This window comes from Aotus nancymaae, unplaced genomic scaffold, assembly GCF_030222135.1.
Source record: "Aotus nancymaae isolate 86718 unplaced genomic scaffold, 86718_ANA_hifiasm-v0.15.2.pri h1tg000059l, whole genome shotgun sequence".
NCBI lineage: Eukaryota > Metazoa > Chordata > Mammalia > Primates > Aotidae > Aotus > Aotus nancymaae.
This window is the reverse complement of record NW_026988473.1, coordinates 24,711,909-24,724,200: the sequence shown is the minus strand read 5'-3', so window position 1 is coordinate 24,724,200 and position 12,292 is coordinate 24,711,909. Positions and strand designations below refer to the sequence as shown.

At 36.0% G+C, this 12,292-nt stretch overlaps 1 protein-coding gene across 8 annotated transcripts in view; it reads left to right on the top strand.

The window, feature by feature from the left end:
- The window catches only part of IFTAP (intraflagellar transport associated protein), a 259,976-nt gene that overhangs the window by 15,057 nt on the left and 232,627 nt on the right, over window positions 1–12,292 (top strand). For 7 of the 8 annotated variants that reach the window (XR_010338323.1, XR_010338322.1, XM_064365022.1 and 4 more), the window contains exon 2: window positions 1,897–2,043. The exons of the other annotated variant lie outside the window; for it this stretch is intronic. Coding sequence is in view for 5 of the 7 variants with exons in the window: in XM_064365022.1 (XP_064221092.1) it covers window positions 1,920–2,043 (124 nt within the window). In the remaining 2 variants the exon portion in view is untranslated. The remainder of the gene's footprint in view (window positions 1–1,896; window positions 2,044–12,292) is intronic. 8 annotated transcript variants of the gene reach the window in all.

Below are 12,292 nucleotides of genomic sequence, written 5' to 3'. Positions count from 1 at the left end.
TTGTATTTTTAGTAGAGATGGGGTTTTACTATGTTGGCCAGACTGGTCTCAAACTCCTCCTGACCTCGTGATCTGCCTGCCTTGGCCTCCCAAAGTACTGGGATTACAGGTGTGAGCCATCACGCCTGGCCACTATTTGTATTTTTAAAATGATAAATGTATAAAGGAAAAGTGGGAGAAAAAGCTAACAGATGTTTACTCTTGTTTCAGATAGAAAGAAGGAAGCCTAGTGCTTTCCTTTCCTTACAGTATTGGAGAAACCCCTACTTTTTATGGTCCCCCATGTATTATACTGACTACTTAGGTGGTAATTACATGTCTGCTTTCTGTAGATAATCAATTTTCTCAAAGCTATGTAAGAAGAATATTTCATACAGAATGAATGGAGTTTAACAAGGTGAAATATCATAAGTGAAAATGAAGTCCAAACTGTGCTTGGATTAAGGCATTGTGTCTTAGCTGACAGGTGTTCAGTTAGCACTGTGCTAAATGAATGACAATGTGGATTGACCACTACCAATGTGAACGTGATCTCCAGCTATATAGCAAGAGTGCAATATTGAGAATGTGAGTTAGTCTAATCTCATCGTATCTGGAGTCTTGTCTTCAGTTGTGGATGGCATATATAAAGGGATGCAGGCAATGTGAAATCTTTTCCTGATAGATTGATCAGGAGGATTTAAGGACTTGAAACCATGTAATATAAGGCACAGGTGAAATAATTGGGCAAGTATAGTTTAGTGTTTTGCCAGCTTCTAGCAGTACTCGCCTGTTGTACCTGCTCAGATGAGTAATGTTAGCTCAATATTGATTGACTGCCAGCTCTATGCCACATCCTGAGCTATCAAATATTTGGGATACAAAGATGAAGAGATGTGGACTCTGCCTTTCATGTCTCTGTAATGGACAACACAGAAATGTACACAACTGTTTCCAATACAGCATGATAAATTTAACAGTAGACCTTAGTACAGGAGCAGCACAGATATATTAAGATTAAGTCTTCCTGTGGTAGTAGATGGGAGGATAAAGTCTTCAGAGAGAAATGGAATTCTGAGCTGGGTTTTGAAAAATAAAACTATTTCAGTGAATGAAATGAGAAGATTGACAAAGGACAGCATAACCTTGTTCAAATATTTGAAAAGATTTCATGTTCAAGAAAGACTGAAATTTTTCAGTACAACCTCAGGGCCTCAGAAACCAGTTGGGATAGGGTACAGAAAGACAGATTCAGGCTTAATTTTAAAAGTTTTTAATAGAGCTGTCCAAAGGTTTTTTTGGAGTGTTCAGAGTTACCAGTCCCTGGATGTGTTGAAGCACAGCAAGTCAACTGTTTGTCAGTGATAGTAGGGAAGCAGGGGAGGTCACCTGATGAATAGAGAGACAGATAGTGAAGTGTTTAAAAGCGTGGTTTCTAGGATCAGACTGCTTGAACTGGCACTTCTATGTACTGGCTCTGTGACCTTATCTAGAACTGTTATGATAATTAACAAAAAAGTTACTCAGAACAGCACCTGATACACAGTGACTGCTAAATAAGTCACTAATAAGTATTAGCTATTGTCATTAGATGGACAGTTAGTTGAGTACTCTTTAAAGTTCCTCCTACCTCGAAAGACATTGAATTTCTAATTATGTAATTAGGTGACAATATTCTTATGAATTAAGAAGATAGTAATGAGAAGACTGAAGCAAAAAATAAAATTGTGATAGTTAACAATTTAGCAACAAAGATATGAATAAAACTCTCATCTCTTGAACTATAGATCATTGCTCTAGTAACTACCTTGATCTTCCTTTTGGAGCCTTGGGATTTTTCAACCTACCCATTCAGAGTATTTTCAGAGGGGCCGGTACTGCCTGATTCTGTCTAGCTTGTATTTTTCTGTCTTGTAGATACTGTGGCCTCCTAAATAGGAATGTCAGGATTGAAAATAATGGATGAAGATCAATTAATCGAAGAAGTTTTGGATAAATTCCTTAATTGTCATGAGGAAACATATGATGAAGAATTTCTGGACACTTTTACTAATCTTTCACAAGGTAAAATGGAGAAGTAAACTTTCTGCAGCAATAAATAATTTTTTCAAAAGTTTATGTTTCTCTTGCCTATTAAGAAAGACTATTTAGTGAGCATTCATTCCATTCCTGTGATCAGGTAATTCTTACTAGGGCATTTGTGACTGATGCCCTAATGTTACTGATGATATAAATACCAGAGTTGTGTGATGGTATCAGAGCCACAGAATCCGATAACTAAAAATGACTTGAGAAATCATTTAGTATTATCCTTTTATTTTTTAAGAAATCCAAATGCAAAGAGTGGAGGTTGTTAAAAGCCTATTTTTAAAAAATTTGAAGAGAAATAGCATAGAATAGACTATGGAATTACACCGCACACTTTTGGATCCTGGGATCACCACTTACTGGCCATGTGACCGTGGGGAGGGACAGTTTTTGAATAAAAGGGGAGTAATAATAGTACTCCTTTCAAAGGTTGAGAAAGGTTAATTGAGATAATCCATGTGAAACTCCTGGTGTAGTGACTAAAACGTGATAATTACTTACTGAATGTTAAGTATTGATATTACTGTTGTGATGCTCCTGCTGCTGCTGTTTTAGTTTCTGTAGAATGGAAACAACCCTTTAGACTGGATGTGATATGGCCAAACCCATGTTGTGTTTTTCATTAGTTTCAAATTTCATTTGTTTCCCTCATTCAGTGATAGTGTTTATTAACTGAGCCAACATTTGAAAGTTGGGTAATTTTACATGAAAATCTTGATTTGTGTTTTTTTGGGGGGATCCATTGAGAAGATCTGTTTCTTCCTCATGCCAGTATCAGCTAGAGCTCAGGACCCCTTGCTCCATGAGCTGCTTAGTTTGTCATGCTCTCTGGCACTCACACAATCTAAAAATGTCTGCTTACATTGTCTGCTTCATTCATTTAAGTGGTCCCCTAGGCATCTGAGTCGTTATCTTCCTTCTAGGTTCTGCTTCAGATTGCCATCGGCTTGCTCTCAACCTTGATCCTTTCTGGGTCATTGATCCACATTTTTGAGATCTCTGGTTCTCTACCTAGCTACACATTAGACTCACCTGACTTGCTTTTAGAACATATTGACATCAGAGCCCACTCTAAAGCTCAGCTAGGATCAATGAATTAATATTTTATAAAACCTCCTCTGGTGCTTCTAATGTGTACCCAAGGGTGAGAACAGGGAGTGTCATAATATCTGAGGTCATGACATTCTTAAAATACCTGACTTCGTGATTTGAGTAATGATTCATGTGTCCTAAAGAAATGTAAAGGAAGAGGGCCGGGCGTGGTGGCTCACGCCTGTAATCCCAGCACTTTGGGAGGCTGAGGCGGGTGGATCACGAGGTCAAGAGATCGAGACCATCCTGGTCAACATGGTGAAACCCCGTCTCTACTAAAAATACAAAAAAAAAATTAGCTGGGCATGGTGGTGCACGCCTGTAGTCCCAGCTACTCAGGAGGCTGAGGCAGGAGAATTGCCTGAACCCAGGAGGCGGAGGTTGCGGTGAGCCAAGATCGCGCCATTGCACTCCAGCTTGGGTAACAAGAGCGAAACTCCGTCTCAAAAAAAAAAAAAAAAAAAAAAAGAAATGTAAAGGAAGGGTAGTAATTATAATGAAGAAAAGAAAAAGCGATTCTTACCTGGCTGGGTGTGGTGGCTTACACCTATAATCCCAGCACTTTGGGAGATTGAGGCAGGTAGATCACCTGAGGTTGAGAGTTTGAGACCAGCCTGACCAAGATAGAGAAACCCCATCTCTACTAAAAGTACAAAATAAGACCGGTGTGGTGGTGCATGACTGTAATCCCAGCTACTGGAGAGGCTAAGGTAGGAGAATTACTTGAACGCGGGAGTGGGTGGTTGTGGTCAGCCTCCGAGATCGTGCCATTGCACTCCAGCCTGGGCAACAAAAGTGAAACTCCGTCTCAGGAAAAAGAAAAAAAAAAAAAAAGAAAAAGAAAAAGTGATTCTTGTTTTTTTAATCAGATGAGATAGAATATAATTGATATCTGTTTTGTTTAAACTTAAAAAACGTAGATATGGTGGTTTTTGTTTGCACTTAATGGAGATGAAAAATTTAGGAACTAGTTAGTTAACTTTGGGGCTGCTTGTGAATGATCTGTTTTGACATGATATGTAGATCAAATCAATATTGAGAATGACCAAGTTATTTTTTAGTCTATGAACCTGGGTTTAGGAAGATACTTGCTTTGTTCGAGACTAATGATTTAGTTTGTGTTTTCTGGACCCAAACAGAACAGTATGAATAGCTGTGGTGGGGTGGTGGAAATAGGGGTAAGATTGGCAGAATTAATGAATTTTGGTATGCTAATGACATTTTAATAATTTATATTATTTTGGAAATTATTTGCAAGGCTGACTGTATATTTGTATCCTAGAAGAATAAAAACTTCTTGCAAGGACTTTGATATATTTAGGGGGTTATTATACATCTACTTTTGCGAAAAGGGGTGTTATTCTGCTTTTAGATTCCAGTATGATCATTGCATTCTGAGAAAGAAACTGTTGCAGATGTGATAACTTCATTTTGGGTTCAGTTTTGGACCCAAATTGAGCTGAAGTAAATGATGATCCAAGTTACGTAAACTGCATCTTCTAAGCACACTAGTTTTTATTTTTCCTTTCAAAATATCCCTAGGCACTAGTGCACATTATAAACTAATGACCTGAAAAAATTCCTCTTAAAGCACAAACAGTTGTGAGTGTAAAAATGTGTCTTAAATCAGTAAGTATCCTTTTTTCCCTTGAAACATGTAAATACCTTCTGAGAAACCAGGACTTAGGAACGGGCTTGAGAGTTGAATGATAGCCAGCAGAATTGATCGAGGTAAATGTGGTCATTTGTGTTTAAGAAAGACATTAAAGCTATATTTCCAAAATTCCTGTTTCCCCTGCTCTTTTCCAGGCCATTCATTGGTCTCATTGTGTTTAGTTGTTTTGTTGATATACACTGAGCCTTTTCTCTGTTAAAGTGGTTATCGCCATGCATACTTACGCACATTTCTTTAGAAGTTTAGTTTCTCAAGTCCATTACCATTTCCACTGATTGACTGTTCTATTTATTTTTATAATAGTTATACACCAGAATGCTTATGGGATTCATTTTCTTTTCAAGAATGTTAAAAGGGTCAGCAATCCTATTAAAAATATTTCCCTGGAAAAAATTAAATTATAGCCTTGTTGAAAGAAATTCTCATTACTGCCTCAGACTCTTGGAAAACAGTTGGAGACTGTTAATATTATAGCATAATTCTCACTACAGTACATTTATGTTGATCATGTTTTGTAGTTTTTTCTTTTTTAAAGCAAGTAGGTTTTTATACTGTGGTACATGTTTGATGGTAAAGACAATGTTCTATCAAAATGTTTAAAGAGACATATTAATTATTAGTTTTAAACAGCCAATTATGTGAATTCTCAGTAGTATCTTCAGTTCAGGAAGCTAAATCGAATTGTAAGATATGTATTCGAAAATTAGCATGCAGATTTTTTTTAATAATTGGTGAAGACATCGTCATATTGTTGACGTGGTGGATAAAGATAAGCAGCTAAGTTTCAATCTTTTGTATCTCAGTCTCTCTGTGAATGTAACTAATTTATAGGACTTTCTAGAATATCGGTTTAAAAGAAAAAAAGTCTTCTTTCTCCTTGCCTGTCATATTACTATCATTTTTTTCTAGGTTATAAAAACATTGATGTGAATATTTATATTTGATTTTTAATTAATTAATTAATTCACTCATTCATTAATTCTGTGAGTGTCTTGTTATGGTTCAGATATCATTTTAGGTGCTGAAGATTAAAAAGCAAATAAAATATAGTGTGTGTTCTGAAACACTCATAATTCATTGGTAGAGATAAATAAGCAAGCAGGAAATTAGACTAATGCATAAGTACCACAGTGGAGACTGAGAGCTTATAGGAGGGCCCCCCAGCCTGTGGTTGGATGAAGGGCAATAAAGTCTAGTCATCAGAGAGGCTGCTTGAGATGAGTCTGGGATAACTACTGAACCCAAACTTGCCTTGGGCCTCAAGACATTAAGTAGAACCAGGAAAGTTTGACAGAAAAGAGCTGAAATTGAAAGATGTTAAAATGCCTCGGTTGGTGATGGTTCTTTGAGTCACAATTGCATTGATTTTAGTACTGATATATCTTTATCTCCTTTAAATAATAAATCTTCAAGATGAATATGTAGCCTTGCTTTAGTAAGGTTTAGAGTTACTTCTAAACTGCTGAAAGAAAAAGGCAATTTCTTTTAATTTCCTTCCACGCCAGGATTACCACATGATCCAATTTGGGAAGCATTTGCTTCCACCTTTTAGAGTGGTAATTACTGCTCATGTTGCTGTCACACAGAAATTGTATAATTAAGAAGCCAATGACTTAGAAATTGACATGAAATCTTTTCAACTCCATTTTATTACATATAGTAACTGTCAGGGATTACAATAGTTATTTCTAAATCTCTTTCTCTCTCCCTCTCTCTCTCTCGCTCTCTTGCATGCCTAGGATCCAGCTTTCCTAGTGATTCTAGAGTTTTTATATTGCCACATAATAACAGCTTTCTATTCACTGCTATATTTGTCTACTTTAACCTATTTTCTTCTGTGTAGATCAAAGATTTTATTTCAGGTTTTGATGTGTAATTTCGTTCCTAGATTTTTATGCTATTTTTCATTTCACTTGCAATACTTTGTGCTTTTAGCATTTTATTGTTCTTTTAACATATCTTTGAAAAAAATTCCTGTCAACTTAACCTCACTTTTTCTCTTCATACTTGTTAATATTTGAATTAATTTTCCTATTAGGTAGAACATTGTGTGTCTGAATTTTCAGGACAAATGGCTATGCCTGTAGCTTTATAAATTGGTGGAGGGCTGGCCTTTGATAGTTCCAAACTCTTGGAGTTTCAAAACCATTGAATAGATTTCATTTTTCTCAGATTTTAATAATATTGTATAACTATAGAGAAATTAATCTGTATTTACTTAATTCACATTGAGTTATTTAAGGAGTGATGCCAGTGCTTTTCCAGCATTACAAATTTCATGAATGGTGTAGTAACCGTATGATTTGTGATCATATAGGCCTGCATTGTCCAACATAGTAGCTACTAGCAACATGCAACTATTAGTACTGGAAACGTGGCTAGTGTCTCAGGAACTGAGTTTTAAATTTTAATTACCTTAAATTAATTTAAATTCATATATAAATAAAACATATTCAGTTCATTTATTAGAAAATTTTAAAAGGTGTTTGGGACAACTTGGGGAGGTGAATCCATTTTTTAAAATGTAAATTTTATGAAATCTAAATACAGATACAGTATTTCTTTCTTTCTTTTTTTTTTTTGAGACGGAGTTTTGCTCTTGTTACCCAAGCTGGAGTGCAATGGCACTATCTCGGCTCACTGCAACCTCTGCCTCCTGGGTTCAAGCAATTCAGCTGCCTCAGCCTCCCGAGTACAGGCGCGCGCCACCATACCTGGCTAATTTTTGTATTTTTAGTAGAGACAGGGTTTCACCATGTTGACCAGGACGGTCTTGATCTCTTGACCTCGTGATCTACCCGCCTCGGCCTCCCAAAGTGCTGGGATTACAGGCGTGAGCCACCGCGCCTGGCCAGATACAGTATTTCTGATGAAAATTTACTATCTGAATTGAGACATGCCATAAGCATAAAACATACACTAGATTTTGGATGCTTCTTTAAAAATAGAATGTAAAATATCTCAATAATATTTTTATATTGACTATATTTGAAATGATAATATTTTAGAAAATTGATTTAAATAAATTATTAAAATTAACTTTACTTTTTATTTGTATACAGATTTTTTAACATGTCTACTTGAAAACTTAAAACCACATATGTAAGCAACTCTACTCTAGACAAGTAGTTCTCAAACTTGGCTGAGTATCAGGAAGACTTTGATGATGGTAGACTTTTATAAAAGTCCAGATTTCGAGGCTTTTGGCTTATTAATTGAAACTATAGCAAGAGGTCTAAAATTTTTATATTCTGAAGGCTCTATAGGTGATTCTGATGTACCACTAGTTTTGAGAACCACCGATTTAGGCTACAGAGTCTCAGAATGCAGTCTGTTAAAAAGCAGGACTGTCTGTACTGCTTTAAAATACCAGATAATTGCTTAAAGTGTGTTTCTGTTTAAATTGTAGAGTTGGCAGAGACTGTCTAGTGCTCTTTATTTTAGATTCACTTACGGATATATTCACTAAGTATTTGTCTCGAGTAGCTTATTTAATTGACACAATGATGTAAAGAATTAGCTCTTACTCTTCCTTTTTTATAGCTTGGGGAACTGAAAGTCATTGTAGATTAAGTAATTTGCCTGAGGTCAGGTCAAGGATTCAAACTCTAGACATCTGACCTTCCTCTGTACAAGTAGTATCTTAGTATCTTACAGAAACATCTGGGATTGAGAGGTTATTAAAAAACAAGTCTAATATTACTATTGATAGCAGCTAACATTTATTAAATTCTAGGGATTAATGCTTAGCACTTCACATGCATCATCTCAATTAATCATTATAATAACCTAGTGAGTTTTTCCTTACATTTTAATTTTTATCATTATTTTTAACTTACAGTTGAGGAAACCAAGGCATAAAGTTAAGTAACTTGCTGTTATGGACTGAACTGTTTGCCTCCTAGATTTACATATTGGAGCCCTAACCCCCAACGTGGACTGTATTGGGAGATAAGGCCTTTAAAGAGATACTTAGGGTTAAGTGAGGTCATAAGGGTGGGCCCTAACCCAGTGTGACTGGTATCCTTAAAAGAAGACATGGAGTTAGACCACGGGCCTAGTCAGTGTGATTTCAAAGCCCATACCCTGAACCACTTTGTTCTCTGCCTTCCACAGGGAATCAGGCAGTTTTTCTCAAGACCTGGGGTCACTGGTGTGTAGATAATATATGCCAACAGGAATGGATGTGCTACCTCAAAATACACTTACCCTGTCTTCTCTAGAATATCAGCTTCATGCAGCTGGTGTCTTGTGGGTTTTCACCACTGTTACACTAGTGTCTAAAGCAGTGCCTGGTGGTGCAGAATGAGTAGATACTTAAATATTGGTTGCATAAATGCAGTGAAAAGAATAGAATACAGAATGACAGGCTAGCAGACAGGAGGGCCTCAGCTACAACCCTGAGGAACACTCACATTTAATGGATGGCACAGAAGAGAGAGGCTGTGAAGGAGACCCTGTCATGATGCTCAAGTTTGGATTTCCATATACTATCTAACTGCGAACCATAGTAGAATTTTAAAACCAACAAACAAAACCCAATAACACACATTGCTCGTGATTTTGAAAGGTAGAGCAAAGAAGAAGGAGAGAAACATCTGGAGTCAGGGAGACTAGCCCGGGGCTAAGCAGAAGTACATTGCTGGAGGTCTGGATTAGGGTAGTGGGGGAGAAAATGAAAAGCAAAAGGGCCTAGGAGATACTGCCAGTGAAGGAATGACTGACAGCACTTAGTAACAGGTGACTGGCAGAGGATTGGGAGAAGAAAGAGTCAAAGAAGAGTCACAAGTATTTTGCCTGGGAGATACTGAGACCCACAGAGCCCAAGTGACTTCTTCAAAGTTACACAGTTCTCATTTCAAGAGCATTTTATTATTTTTTTCCTTATTGAGTACTCGTTCTGTCAAGAGCTTAGTATCTTGGGCTGGGATTTGGTTTATACTTCTAGACTGAAGTTATCATTTCAGCCAAAAGAATATCACTATTCATACTTGACAGTTTCTAAAAAAATGTAATTAAAAATGAAACCAGTGACAGCACATAAAACAACACATTTCTGAAGTTGACATATCATCTTGGTCCCCAAAGCTATTTTGAATTTGAACACTAGCAATGCATCTTTAAACTTCCATGGGGGTACAAAGAGAGGCTTTTCCCAATCTGAAGAATGAATTTAAAATCTGCTGTAGAAAAATACCACAGAGAAAAGCATAGAAAGCAGCTGGCCCTCTTAACAATTTCAGAGCAGGAAAGGAATTTCAGTAGAGCATAAAAACAGCTTTCTCTTATAAAAGAAAACACAACAAGAAAAATAATCCTTACTGTGTAGCCTTTTGCGGTTATTTTCTGTCACGTATTAGATAGAGACCAGAGGGCTTAACATTGTTTTGATACCCTTGCAACTGGCAGATTGCCTGTCAGAGGAAGTTGGAAACGAACTGACCAGCTTTGTGCTTCCAGGTGGCACTGAAGCCACATTTTCTGTGTTGTTGTTATCAGTCATTTAATTCCCTACTGAATATTGAGTGGTGTTTTTAATTCACAGGCCATTTGCAATGACTTTCTCTTTCCTTTTTTTCCATTAGCCATGTTAAGAAAAAAAAAAGGCAACTGGGGAAGCGCTTTTGCAAAAGTGAATTTAACAGTAAAGAGAAGATAATTGAAAATAACACAGGAAATAACAATAAACTTACTTTAACTGAAGACATAGGCCATGGGACATAGGCCACCGGGATAACGTTAACTCAAGAGAAATTTGCAGAAGACGTCATATAAGGACTTGCTAATAAAAGCAACTAGGAGTTGGGGAGAGATAGCATGGGGAGAAATGCCAGATATAGGTGATGGGGAGGAAGGCAGCAAATCACACTGCCATGTGTGTACCTATGCAACAATCTTGCATGTTCTTCACATGTACCCCAAAACCTAAAATACAATTTAAAAAAAAAGCAACTAGGCAATTTAAAAAATTTATCTGGCACCCCAAGGGAGCAAGTAAGACAGTGGTGTTATTTTAAAGCTTTTTATTGATGTGTTTTTTAGTATTGCCAAAAAGAATAAAAGTAAGAAAAATGTTGATAGTTTTAAATTGATCAAAAATTCAGTAACTATGTATATATAATCTCTTTATCACAACATAACATCAAATATCAATAGAACACTGAAGGAAAAAAATTATTGACTGAAGTGAACTAATTTACAGCAGAATTCTGTGGAAGAAACAACATCAGCAGCATTAACCTGTTTTTTTCTCTTTGGGGGAACATCTGCAAGCTGTAATTAAGCAATTTTCATTTGTTTCTCTATTTCTTTTGTCATCACTAAATCAGTACATTTAGGGAACAAATTGACACATTATGAAACACAAAAAAATTGCTGTACAGTTGCAGAAGGAAATTTCCCCTTTCAAATTATGACAGATTTTGAGCTGATTGAGCCATTTTGTTTTAGATATATTAGCATAAACCTTTAGCTGAAGTTGTTATCATTCATATTCATTTCAACATGAATATTTGGTCCTTAGATAATCATTTGTTTTTTGTGTCTGCTGTAGTTTACATGTAATGGGATAAGGAAAGAAAATGTATTTAAATGTGCATGACAATTTGAATAGTAATCATTAAATTTATTGTTGGCAGTGTTTTTAATGTACAGTATTTTGTTACAATAAATATCTTTTCTAATATGCTTTCTCAGTGAAGACATGAGAATTAAAAAAATTTTTTTTCCTACAAATAAAAGCATCATTTCTTTGATTCTTTGATTTACTTGGAAAGATACGCATCTTTTTAATTTATTCATCTTTAATATATTTGATGTGTACATAATAAATTAGAGAGTTGAACTTTTGTAGGCCAACTACTAATAGCTACATAAACCTTTAAGGTGGTCATTGTCAATCTTTAAATAGCCAATTTAAACAATATTAAGTGGGTGCATATTTGTTTCATATGCATTTCTCTTTAACTTGAGACATTATTTTTACTCTTTATTGCTAATTGTATCATTACTTGAAGGAAAGTGGTAAATTGTTCCACTTGAAACTGAGGTGGTCATACGACTGTGTCCTTTGATTCAATTGAATGGGCATGTTTCAGATCTGAATGATTTTAGCAAATTGCTCTTTTAGCCATGAAACAATAATATTTTCTTTGAAATGGTCAGCTAAACCCAAAGGGATACAAACAGGAAACTTTATTTTAACCAAACCCTTATATGAAAATCAAACCACAATCTGTCTAGTATGTGGTTTTTAGTGTCTTTTTTCCTTGATTTGGATTTGTTCCAGAGGAGATAGATTTAAGTGATGCCCATCAGCTCACTCTTCTTGCAGTTTGTTGCATCTTTAGCACAGAGAGGAATCATTATACCATAATCATGTGTTTTCCAGACTTAACTTGCCTTTTGCATTCGATTTTGTTGTGTATGAACCACTGTGTAGAAAATTGGTGTTGTAGG